Genomic DNA, 23350 nt, shown 5'->3' on the forward strand with positions numbered 1-23350 from the left:
CGGTCCACCAGCCCCCAGCCGTGTGATATGGTCCAGCGTGGCGGCAGCGGCGTACAGCAGCTCCGCCAGTTTTGCGTGCGCCTGCCTCAGTCCATCTGTCGACGGCCCCCCATCCTCCCGATGCTGCGGTGTGGATGCATCCGGCCCCGGCTGCTCGATTCCTTTTTCAGCCGTCTCGAGCTCCACAACTGCAGCGGTGTCCTCTGCCTCCGGTACCCTGGCTCGAGCTGTCTGGCGCGTGTCCATGTTCGTGGTTTACTTCTGACACCAGATGTAATATAGTTGAAGACTCTTGGACGCCGGGGTTGGAGGCACACGTATTTATTCCACGTCAGTAGGCACACTTTACGGACATACAACACTGGAGGGGGTATCGGCCCCCTCACCCGGCTAGCTGGGGATGCACTTGCTAGCTATGTCTAACCTACCTCCTAGTCCTCCTCTAACGGGCTAGGGGAGGCTATCTGGCCCGACACTGGTAAGTCGGGCTTACGGTACCCGGAGTCCCAGACCAGCTCTGATAAGAGCACCGGCTCTGGCTCTCGGGACCACGCCGCTGGCTCGGTCCTGTTCGGCCCTGATAAGGGCAGCGACCCAGGGGAGTCCAGGGCTCTACCTAGACGGTCTTCGGTCTTCACTGGTTCAGCTTTAACATTATCTTCTCGAGCCCTCCGGCTCATCCCCTTTTATACCAAACCCCGGCTGAGGGGTGGGGCCCGGGGGATCACAACTCCGGGCAGCCCCCCAGGCTCCCCGGCGCGGACGTCGTTAGGATCACCTCCCCGTGCACTCACGTAGCCACGCCCACTGTGTTTGTTTCCCGTGTGATCCCATGTATAACAGCCCCTCCGTAACACCCCTACACTAGCCTTGGTGTGCGAGCGGATGAGGGCTTAGCCACCCGGAGGGACGCGTGCCTATTCATTCAGCTCTTTAGCGCGAGCCTTTGTGTAAAACGAGCGCCTGCAGGGGTGCGAGTGTGCACGCCACCGCGTTCGCTTTTGGTGGTGGTGTCCGTGGGCGCGTGCGCGATAACCCGGGCGGTGGTGAGCCAGACAGTGAGCGATGTCCCTCAGAGAGGGCGCTGGCGCGGGGTGCCGATCACCTGATCGGCGGGGGCCCGGCGAGAGGCGGCCGACGAGGAGGAGGGGGGAGTGGAGGGGGGGCGTCGCGCTCCACCCGCTCGCAGGGAGCAGGGAGGCAGACGTCGGCCCCCACATGATGCCATATTTTCTCTCCGTCTGCTATAGTCGAGGTGTACGGAATTCCAACAGGACCTACATCTCTGCTTTATTGATCTGGTCAATAAAAGTCTGGGCTCTGGGTTATTAATCGTGCTTTTGGAGTGCCTCTGCTCACAATCATTAAGGACCTTCGTTGTGGTGGGCAGGCCGAGGTAAAGCTCCATGGCCAGGCGTCAGAGCTATTCCCTGCTCACCTTTGCGTGCGACAAGGATGCTCTCTGGCTCCCACATTATTTAACGCGAGCCATACTCTCTGGTTCTTTCGGTAAAGTCACGTAGATAGAAAAAATAATTAAAGAACACGACGCTTCGGTCGCAACACAAGCGTCCGTCATCAGGTGAGAAGGAATAATCTGCTGTTTGAATTCGCTCGCCGAGTTTGCAACAGCTACGTGGGTTGGATCCCGACTCTGACGCCGCGTTATTTTTGGAGTTCGCACGTTCTCCCCATGGTCACATGCATTTTTCTCCGGGTCCTCCGATTTTTACTCCATATTTAGAAATGTGCGTTTAGAGTAGTTGGCTTCCAAGAAATGTCCACACGATAAGCCACTTCGTTGAGCTGCCATTTGTGGCCAGGTCGCTTTTGAACAAGAGCTGTATAGCAGCTCAGTGGCCCTTACTTATCTGGTAAAAAGTGGTAGTGGACTGGAGCGGTATCTACGTGAAGCCAACGCCGCTTATCAATACTGCGGGCTCGCTCACCCACTCGCCCTTATCGCAGTGCGCGTGTGGGAGACGCGCGCCAGCGCACGCCTGCGGGTGTCAGTTGTCGCATGTTTGTGTGGCGGTGTTCCATCTGCGCCAATTTGAAACATTCAGGCTGGCCTGCCAACGATCTATAATGGGTTTAACCAGTTTGGTTTACAGTGTGAGAAGCTCACACATCCTTCAAAGATCTGTAAACAGTCCCATCATCTCTGAGCTCCTTCGGCAGGCAAGGCTGCATTCACTGGGTCGTGTCGCCCGTATGGCCAGCCATCGCATGCCCAATCGGCGTCTGGCCGGATAAAGGAGGCTAAATGGGCGCGGCACGGGCTAAAGAGATGGACTGATGCTGCAAGGAGGATGTGGAGCTGAGTGGACTTGTAGATGACTGATCCCAGCAGTGTCAAGATCGGCATCTGCAGAGGAAGTTCGTGAAGGACACTGCTGGGGAGTTGGAGGCAGTCACCCTCCAGCAACAACGGAGAGCAGTGGAGCGACGCTCACAACAATGAGCAGAGCACAGGGCGGGTAAAACATAACGAGGTGGCACAGTGGGGGGCCACAGGTGGTGGGATGTTAACTACCTCGCTTGGTATATTGGAGATCGTGGGTTCGATCCCGACCCTACTGCCTGTATATTTAGAGTGTGTATCTCTCTCTCCCCGTGGTCGTGTGCATTTTTCTCGAAGTACCTCAGTTTTTCCCTCCACATTTAGAAACACGGGTTTAGAGTATTTGGCTGCAATAAATTCTCACACGACGAGCCACTTCGCTGAGCTATCATTTGTGGCGAGGTCGCGTCCGCAAAAAGCTATACAGCTCAGTGGGCCTTGCCTGGTGGAAAAAAACAAAAGTGGCATCTCTCTTCTCAGTGTGCCGGGAAAGGACCTGGCAAGGATTATTCAACATCGCCTTGCCAGGCATGCTGAGGAGAGGCTTGCGGAGCCCCAATGTGGTTTCATGAAAGGTCGGTCCTGCACAGATGCCATATTCTCTGTCCGTCTGCTATAGCAGAGGTGTAGGGAATTCCAACAAGACCTACATCTCTGGTTCATTGACCTAGTCAAGGCCTATAATACCATCAACAGGACAGGGCTGTGGGCAGTTCTTCGTGCTTACAATCATTAAGGGCAATTCATTATGGTGGGCAGCAGGCCCAGGTAAAGAAACGTGGCCAGGAGTCGGAGCCATTCCATGTTCACCTTGGGGTGCGATAGGGATGTCCTCTGCCTCCCACATTATTTAACATCATCTTTGACCACGTAGTTCGAGAATCGTTCCATGGCTGTACCGGAGAAATTTCCATCGGGTACAGATACATCGGGTGGCTGATCGATACTCGAGTGGTCGAGGGATGGCTCCCGATTGGTAAACCCATGTTATGTACGCTGATGATCTGGTAATTGCTTTTCACTTAGAGGAAGAGTTGTAGGTGCTGCTGCTGAACCTGGAGTGTGCCACTAAGAGGTGGGGTGAAACATGGACGCCTCTAATGGAACATCTGCACCGGTTATAACCATTCAGGCTGGAATGTCCACGATCCATCTTGGGTTTAACAAGGCTGGATTGTGTGAGGAGCCCTCACATCTTGAACGATCTGGACACATTCGCACGAGTGCGCTCCTCCAGCAGGCGAAGCTGCGTTGGCTGGGTCATGCAGCCCGCATGCCCAGCCACTGCATGCCCAAGCAGCTTCTGTTTGGCCGCATAGAGAGGGCTAAACGGGCACGACATGGGCTGGAGAAGAAATTGACTGATGGGGTATGGAAGGATGTGGAAGTGAGTGGACTTGCTGGCAACTGGTACCAGCGGTGTCAAGATCGGCCACGATGGAGGAGGCTCGTGAAGGACGCGACTGGGCAGTTAGAGGCAGTCACCCTTCAGCAACAATGGAGGGCAGAGGAGCGACGCTCATGACAACGAGCGGAGCGCCAGGCGGCTAAAATGCAGCACTTTAGCACGGTGGGGTCTACCAGTCATCTCAGTCAGCCAACCCATGGCACCTTGCTTTGTCCCGAGGCCTCCTGTCTGCGAGCCTTCGACACTTCACGTGACCTCAAAGTGCATATAGCCTGGCACAGGCGCCGTGGTGACGTCACCGTCACTTTGTAGGTTGTGTGGGTGTGTAGGGGTGTGTGGAGTGTGCGCAGGGGTGTGTTGGGTGTATGTCAGGTGTGTTTGGGTGTGTGGGGTGTGTGTAGGGGTGTATAGGAGTACGTGGTTTGTGTTGGTGTGCATAGGGTTGTGTGGTGTATGTGGGGTTTGTAGGGGTGTGTGGGGTTTGCAGGTGTGCATAGGTGTGTATGTGTATAGGTGTGTGTGGGGTGTATGAGGGGTGTAGGTGTGTTCCGGTGTGTCAAGGTGTGTATGTATAGGTGTGTGTGGGGTGTGAGGATGTATGAGGTGTGTCAAGGTGTGTGTGTATAGGTGTGTATAGGGGTGTGTGGGGTGTATGAGGTGTGTCAAGGTGTGTCAAGGTGTGTGTGTATAGGTGTGTATGGGGTGTATGAGGTGTGTAGGTGTGTTCCGGTGTGTCAAGGTGTGTGTGTATAGGTGTGTGTGTGGTGTGTGGGGTGTATGAGGTGTCTCAAGGTGTGTGTGTGTATAGGTGTGTGTGGTGTGTGTGGGGTGTGTAGGTGTGTCAAGGTGTGTGTGTGTATAGGGAGTGGTAGTGCAGCGGTTAGCAGAATGCGCTACGAACCCGGCGGCCCGGGGTCAATTCCTGTTCACGGCTAACACCAGTTACTATTATCTGAATCGGTTCTAGGCTTCCCGTAGGTCGACTTAGCCTCAAATGAGTATCTGGTGTGGTGTGTAAACATCGTAACTAGGGAGACAAAGGTGGTCGGGCGTGGGGCTGGCCACCCATCCCCTCGTGTGCCGCGCCGACCTTCATAGGCGCTGCTTGCTAACAGCACTTGCCCCACAGTCTGTTAAAGGCTATCCGGGGACCTTTGTTTATTTTACATCTTATCACGGATTCCATTTCAGGCCGCCCACGAGTGGAAACTCTTATCGGTATCTGTCTCTCCCCTAGGTCCACTGGGCCTGAAGTGAGTGCCTGGGAGTGGTCGACAGCGTCAGCGGCACGCAGAGTCAGAAGAGGCAGGAGAGAGTGGGGACTCGACTCCTCTCCCTCCCTGCCTCTCGCTGCCTTAATAGGAGCTCGCCGACAGCCCTGGCGCAGGCCGCGATGACCCCCCTGCCCCCCTCTCCTCCACGTCTACGATCTTTCCTCTGCCCCCCATCTCCCCGCCCCCAATTCGTCCACTGATCTCTATTTTTTTCAGATTTCTAAATTGTATTTATATTTTCCAACAATGATTAAAGAAAAGGCATCTGTGCGACCGGCATAAATGTACACAACAATCGGTACCCGCGACTGGGATCTCGGAAACAATAGAACAAGAAAACAACTGAAAGAGTGGGAATGGGAAAATAATCCACAGATTTTTTGCAAAAATATTACGTATTATGTTAATGTCGAATGAAACAGATACTATAAATGTATCAACTAACCCCAATACCACGGCGAGAGTTAACACTGCGTCGACGCTGTCCCTTTGTTCAATATTACGCAGGAGGGAGTTAGCAAAGGTGAAAGATTAGTGGCGTGACATGGAACGCCTGAAGGTTGGCAGATGGATGGGCCTTAGGGGCCTCGCCAACACCGCCAGCGGTGGCCGGCGTCAGCTTCAGCTCACATGGACGGAACAACCCACGCTGATGTAGAAGAGCAGCTTAACGCTGAGCTATATGGCAAGGCACAACTTCTCTTTCCCCATTGCCATCCCATTTTTACCCTCTCCCCCAATATTCGCTCTCCTCCCTCTCTCCCCAAGCTCTCTCGTTCCCTCGACTCTCTCTCGTTCCCTTCCCGCTCAACGCGCCCCCGCCCTCCTCCCTCCATCTTCCCCTCTGTTCCATCTCCCCGTGATTTCCTCTCCTCTCCCATCACCTCTCCCCTCCCTCTCCCACTCTGACCTCTCTCCTCCCCTCCCCTCTCTGAATCTTTCCCCTCTCCATCTCCCGCCTTATCTCCAATCTGCTTTCCTACAACTCCCTCCCCTCTGCCCCATCTCTCTCCTCCCTCTCTCCTCCCTCTCCCCAATCTCCGATCCCTCTCCCGTAGGCCACTATAAGAGGTCGCTCCCCACTCTCCTCGTCACCGTCCACAGGCGACCTCCAGCACGCACCGAGCGCGCAATGGTGAACCCTTTGGTGGTGGTGATGATGAGTGTGGTGGTGGTGGTGGTAATGATGAGTGTTGTGGTGATGATGAATGTCGTGGTGGTGGCAATGATGAGTGTGGTGGTGGTGATGATGAGTGTGGTGGTGGTGGTGATGATGAGTGTGGTGGTGATGGTGATGAGTGTGGTGGTGGTGGTGGTAATGATGAGTGTGGTGGTGGTGATGATGGGTGTGGTGGTGGTGGTGGTGGTGATGAGTGTGGTGGTGGTAATGATGAGTGTAGTGGTGGTGGTGATGATGAGTGTGGTGGTGGTGGTAATGATGAGTGTGGTGGTGGTGGTGATGATGAGTGTGGTGGTATTGATGATGAATGTGGTGGTAACAATAGTGGTGGTCACGTGTTATCCGCTTGTGGTAGTTGTAACGTGATGGTGATTGTGGTAATGCGATATGATGGTATGGTAGTTTGTGTTGATGGTTGCAGCAGTTGTGATGGTGTTTGTGGTAGGGGTGATGGTGGTTGTGATGGTGCTTGTGGTAGAGGTTGATTGTGTGTGTGACACGATGGTGGTTGTAGTGGTGGTGTTGGTGATGAGTGTGGTGGTGTTGGTAATGATGAGTGTAGTGGTGGTGTTGGTGTATATTCCATTTACCAGGGAAGGCAACCTGGCCACGCACGGAAGGTCATCACCGCAGTGGCGGAGATCACGCGTGGGAAATTATTCGTGGTGGCAGAGGTGCCAGTTGTGGTGGTGGTTGATGGTTGTGGTGATGTGATGGTGCTTCTGATTTAAGTAGTAGTGGTGGTAGTAGTGGCAGTGTGATGCCAATTGTGATTGTATGGTAGTGGTGTGGTGGTTGCGGTGGTTGTTGCAGGCGCGTAGTTGTTGATATTGTGGTTGTGATTGTTGATGTGCTTGTAGTGGTTGTTGTTGATGTGGTGGTGGTGGTTGTTGTGGTTGTTTATGTGGTGGTGGTTATTGTTATGGATGTGGTTGTTGTGGTGGTGGTTGTTGATGTTGTGGTTGGTGTTGTGGTGGTAGTTGTTGATGTGATGGTGGTTGTTGTTGCAGGCGAGCAGAAAGAGCCGCCGCAAGGAGGGGAAGCCGCAGCGAGCCTCCTCCAACGTCTTCTCCATGTTCGAGCAGAACCAGATCCAGGAGTTCAAGGAGGTGAACTTCCCAGCACCACCACAACCATCACCACACACCTCGTCACACACCTCGTCACACTACACACCTCGTCACACACCACACACACTACACACCTCGTCACACAACACACACACTACACACCTCGTCACACACCACACACTACACACCTCGTCAAACACCACACACACTACACACCTCGTCACACCTCGTCACACACCACACACCTCGTCACACACCACCACTACCACACACTTCGTCACACTACACACCTCGTCACACTACACACCTAGTCACACACCACACTACACACCTCGTCACACTACACACACCTCGTCACACCACACACCTCGTCACACACCACACACACTACACACCTCGTCACACTACACACCTCGTCACACTACACACACCTCGTCACACACCACACTACACACCTCGTCACACTACACACACCTCGTCACACACCACACTACACACCTCGTCACACCTCGTCACACACCACACACCTCGTCACACACCACTACCACACACTTCGTCCCACTACACACCTCGTCACACTACACACACCTCGTCACACCACACACCTCGTCACACACCACACCACACACTTCGTCACACACCACACACCTCGTCACACTACACACCTCGTCACACACCACACTACACACCTCGTCACACTACACACCTCGTCACACTACACACCTCGTCACACTACACACACCTCGTCACACACCACACTACACACCTCGTCACACTACACACACCTCGTCACACACCACACTACACACACACTATACACCTCGTCACACTACACACACCTCGTCACACTACACATCACCACGACACCAGCAGCACGGTGTGTGTCTGTGTGTGTGTCTGTGTATCTGTGTGTGTGTATGTGTGTGTCTGTGTGTGTCTGTGTGTGTGCCTGTGTGTGTGTTTGTGCGTGTGTCTGTGCCTGTATCTGTGTGTGTCTGTGTGTGTGTGTCTGTGTGTGTGTGTTTGTGTGTGTCTGTGGTGGTGGTGACTCCCAGGCATTCACGATGATTGACCAGGATCGTGACGGAGCCATTGGAAAATCCGACCTCAAGGAGACGTACGCCTCCCTCGGTGCGTCTCGACTCGCTGTCTCCGTGTGTCTCCCGTGTCTCTCGCTGTCTCCGTAGGTCTTCCCGTGTCTCTCGCTGCCACCGTGTGTCTCCCCGTGTGTCTCCCCGTGTCTCTGTGTCTCTCTCGCTGTCTCCGTGTTTCCCCGTGTCTCTCGCTGTCTCCGTGTGTCTCTCGCTGTCTCCGTGTGTCTCCGTGTGTCTCCCCGTGTCTCTCGCTGTCTCCGTGTGTCTCCGTGTGTCTCCCCGTGTCTCTCGCTGTCTCCGTGTGTCTCCGTGTCTCTCGCTGTCTCCGTGTGTCTCCCCGTGTCTCTCGCTGTCTCCGTGTGTCTCCCCGTGTCTCTCGCGGTCTCCGTGTGTCTCCGTGTCTCTCGCTGTCTCCGTGTGGCTCCCCGTGTCTCTCGCTGTCACCGTGTGTCTCCGTGTGTCTCCCCGTGTCTCTGTGTGTCTCTCGCTGTCTCCGTGTGTCTCCCCGTGTCTCTCGCTGTCTCCGTGTGTCTCCCCGTGTCTCTCGCTGTCTCCGTGTGTCTCTCGCTGTCTCCATGTGTCTCCGTGCGTCTCCCCGTGTCTCTCGCTGTCTCCATGTGTCTCCGTGTCTCCCCGTGTCTCTCGCTGTCTCCGTGTGTCTCCCATGTCTCTCGCTGTCTCCATGTGTCTCTCCGTGTCTCTCGCTGTCTCCGTGTGTCTACGTGTCTCTCGCTGTCTCCGTGTGGCTCCCCGTGTCTCTCGCTGTCTCCGTGTCTCTCGCTGTCTCCGTGTGTCTCCCCGTGTCTCTCGCTGTCTCCGTGTGTCTCCGTGTCTCTCGCTGTCTCCGTGTGTCTCCTCGTGTCTCTCGCTGTCTCCGTGTGGCTCCCCGTGTCTCTCGCTGTCTCCGTGTCTCTCGCTGTCTCCGTGTGTCTCCCCGTGTCTCTCGCTGTCTCCATGTGTCTCCGTGTCTCCCCGTGTCTCTCGCTGTCTCCGTGTGTCTCCCATGTCTCTCGCTGTCCCCATGTGTCTCTCCGTGTCTCTCGCTGTCTCCGTGTGTCTCCGTGTCTCTCGCTGTCTCCGTGTGTCTCCTCGTGTCTCTCGCTGTCTCCGTGTCTCTCACTGTCTCCGTGTGTCTCCCCGTGTCTCTAGCTGTCCCCGTGCGTCTAACCGTGTCTCTCGCTGTCTCCGTGTGTCTCCGTGTCTCTCACTGTCTCCGTGTGTCTCCTCGTGTCTCTCGCTGTCTCCGTGTGTCTCCGTGTCTCTCGCTGTCTCCGTGTGTCTCCCCGTGTCTCTCGCTGTCTCCGTGTGTCTCCGTGTCTCTCGCTGTCTCCATGTGTCTCCCGCGTCTCTCGCTGTCTCCGTGTGTCTCCGTGTCTCTCGCTGTCCCCGTGTGTCTCACCGTGTCTTTCGCTGTCTCCGTGTGTCTCCGTGTCTCTCGCTGTCTCCGTGTGTCTCCCCGTGTCTCTCGCTGTCTCCGTGTGTCTCCGTGTCTCTCGCTGTCTCCGTGTGTCTCCCCGTGTCTCTCGCTGTCTCCGTGTGTCTCTCCATGTCTCCCCGTGTGTCTCCGTGTGTCTCCCGTGTCTCTCCCTGTCCCCGTGTCTCTCGCTGTCTCCGTGTGTCTCCCTGTGTCTCTCGCTGTCTCCGTGCGTCTCCCGTGTCTCTCGTTGTCTCCGTGTGTCTCCCCGTGTCTCTCGCTGTCTCCGTGTGTCTCCCCGTGTCTCTCGCTGTCTCCGTGTGTCTCCCGTGTCTCTCGCTGTCTCCGTGTGTCTCCGTGTGTCTCCCGTGTCTCTCGCTGTCCCCGTGTCTCTCGCTGTCTCCGTGTGTCTCCCCGTATCTCTCGCTGTTCCCGTGTGTCTCCCCGTGTCTCTCGCTATCTCCGTGTGTCTCCCCGTGTCTCTCGCTGTCTCTCCGTGTCTCTCGCTGTCTCCGTGTGTCTCCCCGTGTCTCTCGCTGTCTCCGTGTGTTTCCCGTGTCTCTCGCTGTCTCCGTGTGTTTACGTGTCTCTTGCTGTCTTCGTGTGTCTCCCCGTGTCTCTCGCTGTCTCCGTGTTTCTCCCCGTGTCTCTCGCTGTCTCCGTGTGTCTCTCGCTGTCTCCGTGTGTCTCCGTGTGTTCCCCGTGTCTCTCGCTGTCTCCGTGTGTCTCTCGCTGTCTCCATGTGTCTCCGTGTGTCTCCCCGTGTCTCTCGCTGTCTCCGTGTGTCTCCCGTGTCTCTCGCTGTCTCCATGTGTCTCCGTGTGTCTCCCCGTGTGTCTCCGTGTGTCTCCCCGTGTCTCTTGCTGTCTCCGTGTGTCTCCGTGTGTCTCCTCGTGTCTCTCGCTGTGTCCGTGTGTCTCCCGTGTCTCTCGCTGTCTCCGTGTCTCCCCGTGTCTCTCGCTGTCTCCGTGTCTCTCGCTGTCTCCGTGTGTCTCCCGTGTCTCTCGCTGTCTCTGTATGTCTCCCCGTGTCTCTCGCTGTCTCCGTGTGTCTCCCGTGTCTCTCGCTGTCTCCATGTATGTCCCCGTGTCTCTCGCTGTCTCCGTGTGTCTCCATGTGTCTCCCCGTGTGTCTCCGTGTGGCTCCCCGTGTCTCTCGCTGTCTCCGTGTGTCTCCCCGTGTCTCTCGCTGTCTCCGTGTGTCTCCGTGTCTCTCTCTGTCTCCGTGTATCTCCCCGTGTCTCTCGCTGTCTCCGTGTGTCTCCGTGTCTCTCGCTGTCTCCTTGTGTCTCCGTGTCTCTCGCTGTCTCCGTGTGTCTCCGTGTGTCTCCGTGTCTTTCGCCGTCTTCGTGTGTCTCTCGCTGTCTCCGTGTGTCTCCCGTGTCTCTCGCTGTCTCCGTGTGTCTCCGTGTCTCTCGCTTTCTCCGTGTGTCTCACCGTGTCTCTCGCTGTCTCCGTGTGTCTCCGTGTCTCTCGCTGTCTCCGTGTGTCTCCCCGTGTCTCTCGCTGTCTCCGTGTGTCTCTCCATGTCTCCCCGTGTGTCTCCGTGTGTCTCCCGTGTCTCTCGCTGTCCCCGTGTCTCTCGCTGTCTCCGTGTGTCTCTCCATGTCTCTCGCTGTCTCCGTGCGTCTCTCGTGTCTCTCGCTGTCTCCGTGTGTCTCTCCGTGTCTCCCCGTCTGTCTCCGTGTGTCTCCTGTGTCTCTCGCTGTTCCCGTGTCTCTCGCTGTCTCCGTGTGTCTCCCCGTGTCTCTAGCTGTCTCCGTGTGTCTCCGTGTCTCTCGCTGTCTCCTTGTGTCTCCGTGTCTCTCGCTGTCTCCGTGTGTCTCCGTGTGTCTCCCCGTGTCTCTCGCTGTCTTCGTGTGTCTCCGTGTGTCTCCGTGTCTTTCGCTGTCTTCGTGTGTCTCTCGCTGTCTCCGTGTGTCTCCCGTGTCTCTCGCTGTCTCCGTGCGTCTCCGTGTCTCTCGCTGTCTCCGTGTGTCTCACCGTGTCTCTCGCTGTCTCCGTGTGTCTCCGTGTATCTCGCTATCTCCGTGTGTCTCCCCGTGTCTCTCGCTGTCTCCGTGTGTCTCTCCATGTCTCCCCGTGTGTCTCCGTGTGTCTCCCGTGTCTTTCGCTGTCCCCGTGTCTCTCGCTGTCTCCATGTGTCTCTCCGTGTCTCCCCGTCTGTCTCCGTGTGTCTCCCGTGTCTCTCGCTGTTCCCGTGTCTCTCGCTGTCTCCGTGTGTCTCCCCGTGTCTCTCGCTGTCTTCCCGTGTCTCCGTGTCTCTCGCTGTCTCCGTGTGTCTCCCCATGTCTCTCGCTGTCTCCGTGCGTCTCCCGTGTCTCTCGCTGTCTCCGTGTGTCTCTCCGTGTCTCCCCATCTGTCTCCGTGTGTCTCCCGTGTCTCTCGCTGTCTCCGTGTGTCTCCGTGTGTCTCCCGTGTCTCTCGCTGTCCCCGTGTCTCTCGCTGTCTCCCTGTGTCTCCCCGTATCTCTCGCTGTTCCCGTGTGTCTCCCCGTGTCTCTCGCTATCTCCGTGTGTCTCCCCGTGTCTCTCGCTGTCTCCGTGTGTCTCCCCGTGTCTCTCGCTGTTTCTTCGTGTCTCTCGCTGTCTCCGTGTGTTTCCCCGTGTCTCTCGCTGTCTCCGTGTGTTTACCGTGTCTCTCGCTGTCTCCGTGTGTCTCCCCGTGTCTCTCGCTGTTTCCGTGTGTCTCCGTGTTTCTCCTCGTGTCTCTCGCTGTCTCCGTGTGTCTCCCGTGTCTCTCGCTGTCTACGTGTCTCCCCGTGTCTCTCGCTGTCTCCGTATCTCTCGCTGTCCCCGTGTGTCTCCCGTGTCTCTCGCTGTCTCCGTGTGTATCCGTGTGTCTCCCGTGTCTCTCGCTGTCCCCGTGTCTCTCGCTGTCTCCGTGTCTCCCCGTGTCTCTCGCTGTCTCCGTGTGTATCCGTGTGTCTCCCCGAGTCTCTCGCTGTCTCCGTGTGTCTCCCGTGTCTCTCGCTGTCTCCGTGTCTCCCCGTGTCTCTCGCTGTCTCCGTGTGTCTCCCGTGTCTCTCGCTGTCTCCGTGTATCTCCCCGTGTCTCTCGCTGTCTCCGTGTGTCTCCATGTGTCTCCCCGTGTCTCCGTGTGTCTCCCCGTGTCTCTCGCTGTCTCCATGTGTCTCCGTGTCTCCCCGTGTCTCTCGCTGTCTCCGTGTGTCTCCCGTGTCTCTCGCTGTCTCCATGTATCTCCCCGTGTCTCTCGCTGTTTCCGTGTGTCTCCGTGTGTCTCCCCGTGTGTCTCCGTGTGTCTCCCCGTGTCTCTCGCTGTCTCCGTGTGTCTCCCCGTGTCTCTCGCTGTCTCCGTGTGTCTCCCGTGTCTCTCGCTGTCCCCGTGTCTCTCGCTGTTTCCGTGTGTCTCCCCGTGTCTCTCGCTATCTCCGTGTGTCTCCCCGTGTCTCTCGCTATCTCCGTGTGTCTCCCGTGTCTCTCGCTGTCTCCGTGTCTCCGCCGCATGTCCCCCCCGTGTGTCCCCCCGTGTCTCCAGGCAAGCTGAACGTGCAGGAGGAGGAGCTGACCTCGATGTTGGCCGAGGCGAGCGGCCCCGTGAACTTCACCATGTTCCTCACGCTCTTCGGGGAGAAGCTTAACGGTCACTCCTCACCACCACCACCTCACCATCCACCTCACCATCCACTCACCATCCACATCACACACTCACCCCGCTCACTCACCTTTCAAGGCACGTTCACCACCCCCCTCACTCGCCTCGCTCAAAGCAATCACCACTCTCACCTCACATACCACCACTCACCACGCACACCACTCACCACGCACACCTATCACTCACCACGCATACCACTCACCATGTACACCACTCCCACCTATCACTCACCACACTCACCACTCACCACGCACACCACTCACCATGTACACCACGCACACCTATCACTCACCACGCACACCACTCACCACGCACACCTATCACTCACCACGCACACCACTCACCACGCACACCTATCACTCACCACGCACACCACTCACCATGTACACCACTCCCACCTATCACTCACCACACTCACCACTCACCACGCACACCACTCACCATGTACACCACGCACACCTATCACTCACCACGCACACCACTCACCACGCACACCTATCACTCACCACGCACACCACTCACCACGCACACCTATCACTCACCACACTCACCACTCACCACACTCACCACTCTCACCACTCACCACGCACACCACTCACCATGTACACCACGCACACCTATCACTCACCACGCACACAACGCACCCCTATCACTCACCATGCTCACCACTCACACTTATCACTCACCACACTCACCACTCACCACGCACATCACGCACCCCTATCACTCACCATGCTCACGACTCACACCTATCACTCACCACGCTCAGCACTCACCACTCACACTTATCACTCACCACGCTCACCACTCACCATGCACACCTATCACTCACCACTCACACTACACAGCACTCACCACCACACCCCGACCTCACTATGACCCCGCTTTCACCCACAGGCACGGACCCAGAGGAGACCATCATGAACGCGTTCAAGATTTTCGACCCCGATGGGCAAGGGCACATCAACGCAGACGAGTGCGTCCACACATCAGAACCAACACTATGATCATCACCACCATCACCATCATTACCATCATCACCATCATTACCACCATCACCATCATCACCACCATCACCATCATCACCACCATCACCATCATTAACATCATCACCATCATTAACATCATCACCATCATTAACATCATCACCATCACCAACATCATCATCACCACCATCATCACCACCATCACCATCATTACCATCATCACCATCATTAACATCATCACCATCATTAACATCATCACCATCACCAAATCATCACCATCATTAACATCATCACCATCATTAACATCATCACCATCACCAACATCATCATCACCATCATCACCACCATCACCATCATTACCATCATCACCATCATTAACATCATCACCATCATTAACATCATCACCATCACCAAATCATCACCATCATTAACATCATCACCATCATTAACATCATCACCATCATTAACATCATCACCATCACCAACATCATCATCACCATCATCACCACCATCACCATCATTACCATCATCACCATCATTAACATAATCACCATCATTAACATCATCACCATCACCAACATCGTCACCATCATCACCACCATCACCATAATTACCATCATCACCATCATTAACATCATCACCATCACCAACATCATCACCATCACCAACATCATCACCATCATTAACATCATCACCATCGTGTCAACACCGTCACCTTGTCATTGCCAGAGTGTAACTCATCATCACACCACTAACAACACCATCACCTCCAGGTGTGTGTTGTTGTTGTTGTCACGTGATGTTTGTGTTGTGACGATTATCTGAACCAGTCTTGACTGAGAGCCTGGTGAGTTGTGTAAGTATCGATACTGGAGAGACAAAGGCGGTCGGGCGTGGTTCTGACCACCCACCCCCTCGTGTGCCGTGCCGGCCTTCATAGGTGCTCGCTAACAGCACTTGCCCCTAGTGTGTTGAGGGCTACACGGGGGATCTTTGTCTTTGTTGTTTCACTCAGAATGAAGAGACTGCTCATGACACAAGCCGACAGGTTCACAGCCACAGAGGTGATGCAACACGATGACGTCACAACACACCTCGTCACAACACACCTCGTCACAACACACCTCGTCACACAACACACCTCGTCACAACACACCTCGTCACAACACACCTCGTCACACAATACACCTCGTCACAACACACCTCGTCACACAAACACACAACACACCTCGTCACAACACACCTCGTCACACAAACACACAACACACCTCGTCACACCTCGTCACACAATACACCTCGTCACAACACACCTCGTCACACAAACACACAACACACCTCGTCACAACACACCTCGTCACAACACACCTCGTCACACAACACACCTCGTCACACAACACACCTCGTCACACAACACACCTCGTCACACAACACACCTCGTCACAACACACCTCGTCACAACACACCTCGTCACAACACACCTCGTCACACAAACACACAACACACCTCGTCACACCTCGTCACACAATACACCTCGTCACAACACACCTCGTCACACAAACACACAACACACCTCGTTACAACACACAACACACCTCGTCACAACACACCTCGTCACACAAACACACAACACACCTCGTCACAACACACCTCGTCACACAACACACCTCGTCACACCTCGTCACACAATACACCTCGTCACAACACACTTCGTCACACAAACACACAACACACCTCGTCACAACACACCTCGTCACAACACACCTCGTCACACAACACACCTCGTCACACCTCATCACACAAACACAACAACAACCGCCATTCGCCACTAAGTGGCGGTGACGTCACCACGACGCTTGTGCCAGGCCATGTGCACCTTGAGGCCACGTGAAATGTTGAACGCCCGCTGGCAGGAGGTCACGGGGCAGACCCAGGTGCCACGGGTCGACTGACTGAGACGAGTGGCTGATGCGCCACCTGTGCCCCTACTGTGCCAACTTGCTGTGCTTTAGCCACTCGGCGCTCCGCTCGTTGTGAGCGTCGCTCCTCCGCCCTCCGTTGTTGTTGGAGGGCGACTGCCTCCAACTGCCCAGTAGCGTCCTTCACGAGCCTCCTCCACAGAGGCCGATCTTGACACCGCTGGTACCAGTCATCGGCAAGTCCACTCAGCTCCACGTCCTCCTGTACCACATCACTCAATCTCTTCTCTAGCCCGTGCCGCGCCCGTTTAGCCCCCTCGATCCGGCCGAACAAAAGCTGTTTAGGCATGCGGTGGCTGGGCATGCGGACTACATGACCCAGCCAATGCAGCCTTGCCTGCCGGAGGAGCTCACCGATGGGACTTTGCCCAGATCTTTCAAGGATTTGTGAGCTCCTCACACAATCCAGCCTGGTTAAACCCAGGATAGATCGTAGGCAGGCCAGCCTAAATGTTTCTAACCGGCGAAGATGCTCCATTAGGGGGGTCCACGTTTCACAAGCATAGAGAAGGGAGGGAATGACTGTGGCCGAGAAGACCTGAAGCGTCGTGCGGAGCGACAGACCAGGTAGCTTCCACACAGCGTTACGAAACCGATGAAAAGATATTGCCGCTTCGGAATGAGATCTCTGCTGTTAAACTGGAGCCGGCCATAAGCACACTGCCAGGTATGGGAAACTCTCCACTCTCTCCACAACTGCCCCATCACCGATTGGGAGTTGTGTGGGTGGAGTGTCCGATGGTACAAAATACCCAGGCAGGTGCTTAGTTTTGGTGGGGCTGATGGTAAGGCCCCACCTCTTAGTGGTACGCTCCAGTCTCAGCAGCAGCGTCTCCAACTCCTCCTCTGAATGAGCAGCTATTACCAAATCATCGGCATACATAACGTGATTTACCAATAGGGAGCCATCCCTTGAGCGCACCCGGGCATCGATCAGCCTCCCATTATATCTGTACCAAATGGAAATTCTCCCGGTACAGCTATTGAAGGCTTCACAAACTAGATGTTAATTAATGTGGGAGCCAGAGGACATCCCTGTTGCACGCCAAGGTGTACAGGGAATGGCTCTGACTCCCGGCCACGTAGTTTTACCCGGGCCCGCTCACCATCATGAAGGTCCTTAAAGATCATGAGCAGAGGGTCAGGGACTCCGAAAGCACGAAGAACAAACACAACACACCTCATCACACAAACACACCCTCATGGCATACACTCATCACAAACGCAACACACCGCACACCTAGCCTGGCACAAAAGCTGCGGTGACATCACTGACAATTAAGTGGATAATGTTTGTTGTTGCATGTTCTTGCGATGTTAGTGGTGACGATGATATAAAATTGTGTTGGTGTTAATGTTACGTGGCAATGATGTTGATGATGTCATGGTGTGATGTTGATGTGATGCTGTGAATATAGTGGTGATGTTGATCCGATGATGTTAATGTGGTGGTGATGTTGATATCACACAGGCAGACCAGATGTGCAGCATGGCACCCATTGACCCAGCAGGCCATCTTGACTACAAATCCTTGTGCTATATCATCACGCACGGAGAGGAGAAGGAGGAGTGATGGCATCACCACCCACCATCGTCACCCTCATAAGCATCACCATCAGCTTCACCAACATTATCACCACCATCATCATCATCATAACTTTCATCACCACTGTCACGATAAATGACCACCACTCTTACCAACAGCACAAACACCACCACTGTCATCACCTTCATGACCACCATCACCTTAAACAACACGATAATCTCCATCACCACCAATCGCTAGTCACCATTGTGAAGGAGACGTGAATAAAGTATATTAAAGCTGCCGTGTGTGGGTCCATGAGTGAGGTGACAAGCACAACAACAAGCGCCGTTCACCAATAAGTGGCGGTGACGTCACCACGGCGCTTGTACCATGCTAGGTGCGCTTTGAGGCCACGTGCAGTGTCGAAGGCCCGCTGGCAAGTCACGGAACAGATCAAGGTGTCGTGGGTTGACTGACTGAGATGACTGGCAGATGATGACATTTATAACGCGCCCAGATTGTGCCGACAAGTCAAAAACTCAGAGGCGCAGATCCAGCTCAGGGCTGCTCGAAAGCCTGACCAAAACAGATAGAGAAGCCTTAAAAGTAAAAGTGCATTTGTTATTGATGTGCAAAGGGATAGAGTTGAATTTCGATTTAAAGCTTTCGTGACTGCAGGGATTCATCTTCTTGGTTCTTTCAGTAAAGTCACGTAGAATGGAAATAATAAAATAATAAAAATAAAACATAATAAAATAATTTTCACGACGTTTCGGCCACAACGCAAGCAGCCGTCCTCAGGTGAAGAACAAGTCTGTTGAGAAGACAGAGTCTGGGGTTGTCATTCAGACTCTGTCTTCTCGACAGACCTGTTCTTCACCTGAGGACGGCTGCTTGCGCTGTGGCCGAAACGTCGTGAGAATTATTTTATTATGTTTTATTTTTATTATTTTATTATTTCCATTCTACGTGACTTTACCGAAAGAACCAAGAAGAGGGATAGAGTTCCACACCGAACTCTATCCCTTTGTCCGAAGCAGATTTTGAGTGACGCTGCATACGGTTTTATCCTGAACTTCAGTGCAAGGCGAGAGTAGTAATGCACCAACTGTGCTCTCCACTGTGCCAACTCTGTGCTTCAGCCGCACGACGTTCCGTTTATTGTTGTGAGCGTCGCTCCTCTGCCCTCCGTTGTTGCTGTGTCCTTCACGAACTTCCTCCACAGAGGCCGATCTTGACACTGCTGAGATCAAGTCATCTACAAGTCCAATCAGCTACACATCCTTCTGTATCACAGTCCATCTCTTTTCAAGCCGCATGCCGTATCCATTAAGCCCCCTCTATCCAGCCAAATAGAAGTTGCTTGGGCATGTGGTGGCTGCGTATGCTGGCTACGTGACCTAGCAGACGCAGTTGCTTGCCGGCAGAGGTCACTGATGGGACTCTGTCACGGTGACGAGATGTTAACTACCTCGCCTGGTATGGAGGAGGTCGTGAGTTCGCTCCCAACCCTGACGCCTGTATATTTGGTTTCCCATTCACATGTATAAACATTCGTTTAGAGCAGTGGTTCTTAACCTTGTTGGAGGTACTGAACTCCACCAGTTTCATATGCGCATTCACCGAACCCTACTTAATTGGAAAAATAAAATATGATTTTTTCAAATTCAAAACATAGGTATATGTTTTACTGGTGCACAAAATGAACCGTGCATCAACATCACTGTGTTCAAAGAACAAAACCAGCAAAACATGATTTTCACACAAAAACATAATTATGAATACTTACTGCAAATCAGTGTGACTTCTGCTGTTGCCTTTCAGAGACCAGTTCAGAAATGCGCGGCTTCACCTTGGCAAGTGCCACTCTCATGTCATTTTCGCAACAAAGTCTGTTCCTTTTCTTCGTTTTTATGTCCAGCATCCTCGAAAAGGATTGCTCGCAAAGATATATTGTAACAAACGGTATGAAAATCTCCAGGGCTTTCTTAGCAATAACAGGGTACGTTACCATTTGTTGACACCAAAACGTTGAGAGCGTTGTTGTTCTGAAGAGTTGTAGTTGAACCTGGCTCTGCTGAATTTCAATGATTTCGTCGAGGTATTCGTCATTGACATCTGCTGTCTCAACACTAAACGTGAACGGCTGTCTCACCCATGCTGGATATGACTCTCTTGTAGGGAAGTATCCGTCGAGAGACTTTGCAAGCTCATCTAAGTGCGTGGCAATTGCTTGCTTCAGTTCCGCGGGTACAGAAATATCTCCGATTCCAGATACATCTTCGATCTTACTTACATAGTCGTCCAGCAGGGGAAAGTTTGCGAAGTTATCGTTCTCTGTTCGTCGTTTCCATAACGGTAGCTTTTTTTGAAAAGCCTTCAGGTTTTCTTCCGCTTCAATGATGTTGACTCCACCGCCCTGCATCTGCTGATTGAGATGATTGAGAGCTGCGAAGATATCAGCCATGTACGCTAAAATGAGAATGAACTCAGAATTTTTGAAGCAATCTGCATGACAATGTTGGTGCTCTTGCAAAAACAAGGCGAATTCCATACGCATGGCAAAAACACGATTCAGCACCTGTCCCCAGGATAACCACCGAAAGTTAGAATGGTACAGAAGTACCTCGAATTCAGAGCCCATTTCTAGATGCGGTGCCTCAGAGCACTATTTCGCACATAGTTCACACATTCCACTACAATTTTTAATACTTCTGTCAGTTTTGGAGGCAAGGTTTTTGTTGCCAACGCATGCCTGTGCAGAATACAATGCGTAACAATGATGTGTGGTGCATCGGCTTTCACTAGCGCACCAAACCAGACTTTCTTCCCAGCATGACTGGAGCTCCGTCCGAACAAACTGCAGAAACCATATCCCACGAAAGATTGTTGTCTTTGAAGAAGTCATCCACAAGTTTCTTCACATCGGCTGCCTTAGTTGTTGTTGTAAGAGGCTTACAAAATAAAAAAATCTTCCTTTATCACGTCGTCTTTCACATAGCGCATGAATACAGCAAGCTGACTTAGATTGCAAACGTCTGTGGTCTCGTCGAGTTGGAGGCTGAATTTTGCCGGGCTTGAAATCAGATCTGCAACTACTTGAGCCAAGATGTCTTTGCTCATGTCCTCTATTCTGTCGCTGATGGTGTCATTTAAAGAGGAATTTGGGACAACTTAACTTCAGCCGCTTTTCCCAGCATGATATTCGCCATCTTCAACACAGCTGGTTTTATGAGTGTTTCACCAATGGTGTGTGGTTTGCCCTGCTTTGCGATCAGGTAAGCAACTTCGTACGATGCTGTGAGGATCGGTTTGTTGATGGGCACAAAGCCGAGAATAGGCAGAGTAGCCTTTTCATCGAATCTGGCTCTCTTCACCTTGAATTCAGCGAGCGTTGTGTTCTTGTATTCCCCATCTCCATGCAGCTTAAGGAAGTGTTCCCTTAGTTTTGCCGGTGCTAGACTAGAATTGCTCAACTTGGCATTGCAAATCATGCAGTTAGGACGCTGACTCCCATCACGTTCCGTTATACATGTGAATCCATATTGTACACATTCGTCCGACCACTTTCTTTTTTGCTCGACATTGTTAGTATGAAGGGATTAAAATATTAAGAAAGAAATCACACGACGTACCATCACGACAGTCACAAGTCGACTATCGAGCGCACCAAATTCCCTGCAGCACAGATAGGCCAAGCGATGTAGCGTGATCACTTGCAGCCAATGATGGCCAAGCCGGACGGGTCATCACGAATCATGAGTCGGGTGTGTGTCTAAAACCTCCGCCGAACCCCTGAGACTGACTCACCGAACCCCTGGGGTTCGATCGAACCCAGGTTAAGAACCACTGGTTTAGAGTATTTGGCTACTATACAAGATGGCCGCCGAAGATGGCTGCCTCCTCGCTCGCTGTGGAAAGCGGCGACCCGAGTGGCGAATGTGTTGGGAATGAGTGTGTGAGGGAGTGTGGAAGGGAATGAGTGTGTGTGAGAGGTTAGGGGGTGAGTGTGTGCGGGAATGAGTGAGTGTGTGGGGGAGTGTGTGAGGGAATGAGTGTGTGAGGGGTTAGGGGGTGAGTGTGTGAGGGAATGAGTGTGTGAGGGGTTAGGGGGTGAGTGTGTGAGGGAATGAGTGGGTGTGTGGGGGAGTGTGTGAGGGAATGAGTGTGTGAGGGGTTAGGGGGTGACAATGGTCGTGGTGGAGTCCCAGCACTGCGGCCTGGTGCCCCGGGGAGCCTCAGTCTCGCCTGGCTCGGCGGCGGGGCTCGGCTTGCCCGGGGCCGGCCGGAGCTTGAGCTCCAGGGCCGCTTCGGGCTCGGAGGACGAGGGACGAGGCGCTGGGCGTGCAGCCTCGGCGGCCCCGCAAGAGGCAGCGGCTCTCGCATCTCTCGGCGGAGAAGCTCCTGCGATGACGCAGCCTCTTGGCCGTGATGGCGTGGAGGAGGCCGCGATGGCGTGGAGGAGGTCGTGATACACTCACTCATATCTTACACTGACTCACACACACATCATACACTGACTGACTCATCATACACTCACACAACCACTGACTCACTCACACATCATACACTGATTCACTCATCATACACTCACTCATCATACGCTGACTCACTCACACATCATACACTGGGAGTGTCATGCTGCCAGCTATGGCTGCAAGTTTGGTCGTACATGTTATGTATATCGTTTATTGTTAAATTTGAATCACAGTTCCTATGATTACTGTTGTTACATTGTTTTTATAGCTTTATTTTGGTGATTTCGAAAACATATGGTTAAGCCATGTTTCTTGCGGAAGTGCGGAGTTGGCCTGATAACTTTAATCTAAATTGTCTTATGGTTGTTATTGTTTGACTTGCATCACACTGGGATTTTTGCACACAGCATTGCAATACGGTGTTTTTTTTCCCCGGAAGATTCTGTAGCGACTGCGTAGCGATTCGCGCGCTGCGCTATAAACCCGGCTACCAGAGTTCGATTCCCGCTCATGGCCACCACCGGTGACGATTATTTGAACCGGTCCTGGGCCTCCCCTAGGTCGACTCAGCCTCAAACAATTAACTGGTGTGGTGTGTGAACATCGCCACTGGGGATACAAAGGCGGCCGGGTGTGGTGAATCCAAGTCCCGGGCGAAGCCGGGTAGTAAAGCTAGTTAGTAATAAATCGTCATTTTGCGACCCCCACTGCCACTGTGTAGCACATTATTATGTGCCAGGGAATCTATGTTGATGATAGGACCATAGTCTGAGTCCATAATTGACAATAAGTAACGGCAAAGCAGTTAGAAGTGACTCACAGAATTGTGTGCAGTTGTGTATACAGTACACGACTTCCCTGAAGGCAAACACCTTCAGCGAGCGCAATGCCGATCGAATTCGACCCTCGATCGATGGCTGCGCCATCGCCGCACACGCGTCGAATAAAATGCAAAGTAAGTCAAGTCCTTACTTAGTAACAACT

General features: G+C 53.5%; 1 protein-coding gene across 1 annotated transcript; it reads left to right on the forward strand.

Annotated features, from left to right (window-relative positions):
• The first annotated feature begins 6003 nt into the window (after positions 1–6003).
• LOC133340259 (myosin light chain 5-like) lies at positions 6004–18189 on the forward strand. Its single transcript, XM_061548322.1, has 7 exons — positions 6004–6161; positions 7217–7315; positions 8332–8407; positions 13282–13386; positions 14296–14374; positions 15400–15448; positions 17832–18189. The coding sequence occupies exons 1-7, from the start codon at positions 6159–6161 to the stop codon at positions 17931–17933; spliced, it is 513 nt and encodes a 170-aa protein (XP_061404306.1). The 5' UTR covers positions 6004–6158; the 3' UTR covers positions 17934–18189.
• Positions 18190–23350: the final 5161 nt, after the last annotated feature.

Source organism: Lethenteron reissneri, chromosome 2 (genome assembly GCF_015708825.2).
Source record: "Lethenteron reissneri isolate LAM-NWPU_2019-01 chromosome 2, ASM1570882v1, whole genome shotgun sequence".
Classification (NCBI taxonomy): domain Eukaryota; kingdom Metazoa; phylum Chordata; class Hyperoartia; order Petromyzontiformes; family Petromyzontidae; genus Lethenteron; species Lethenteron reissneri.

Bases quoted from the DNA above. Each gene is read 5' to 3' on its own strand.
- LOC133340259 (XM_061548322.1), top strand. The intron at 14,375-15,399 runs GTGCGTCCACAC...TGTTTCACTCAG, and splicing joins GGGCACATCAACGCAGACGA to AATGAAGAGACTGCTCATGA. The intron at 15,449-17,831 runs GTGATGCAACAC...GATATCACACAG, and splicing joins ACAGGTTCACAGCCACAGAG to GCAGACCAGATGTGCAGCAT.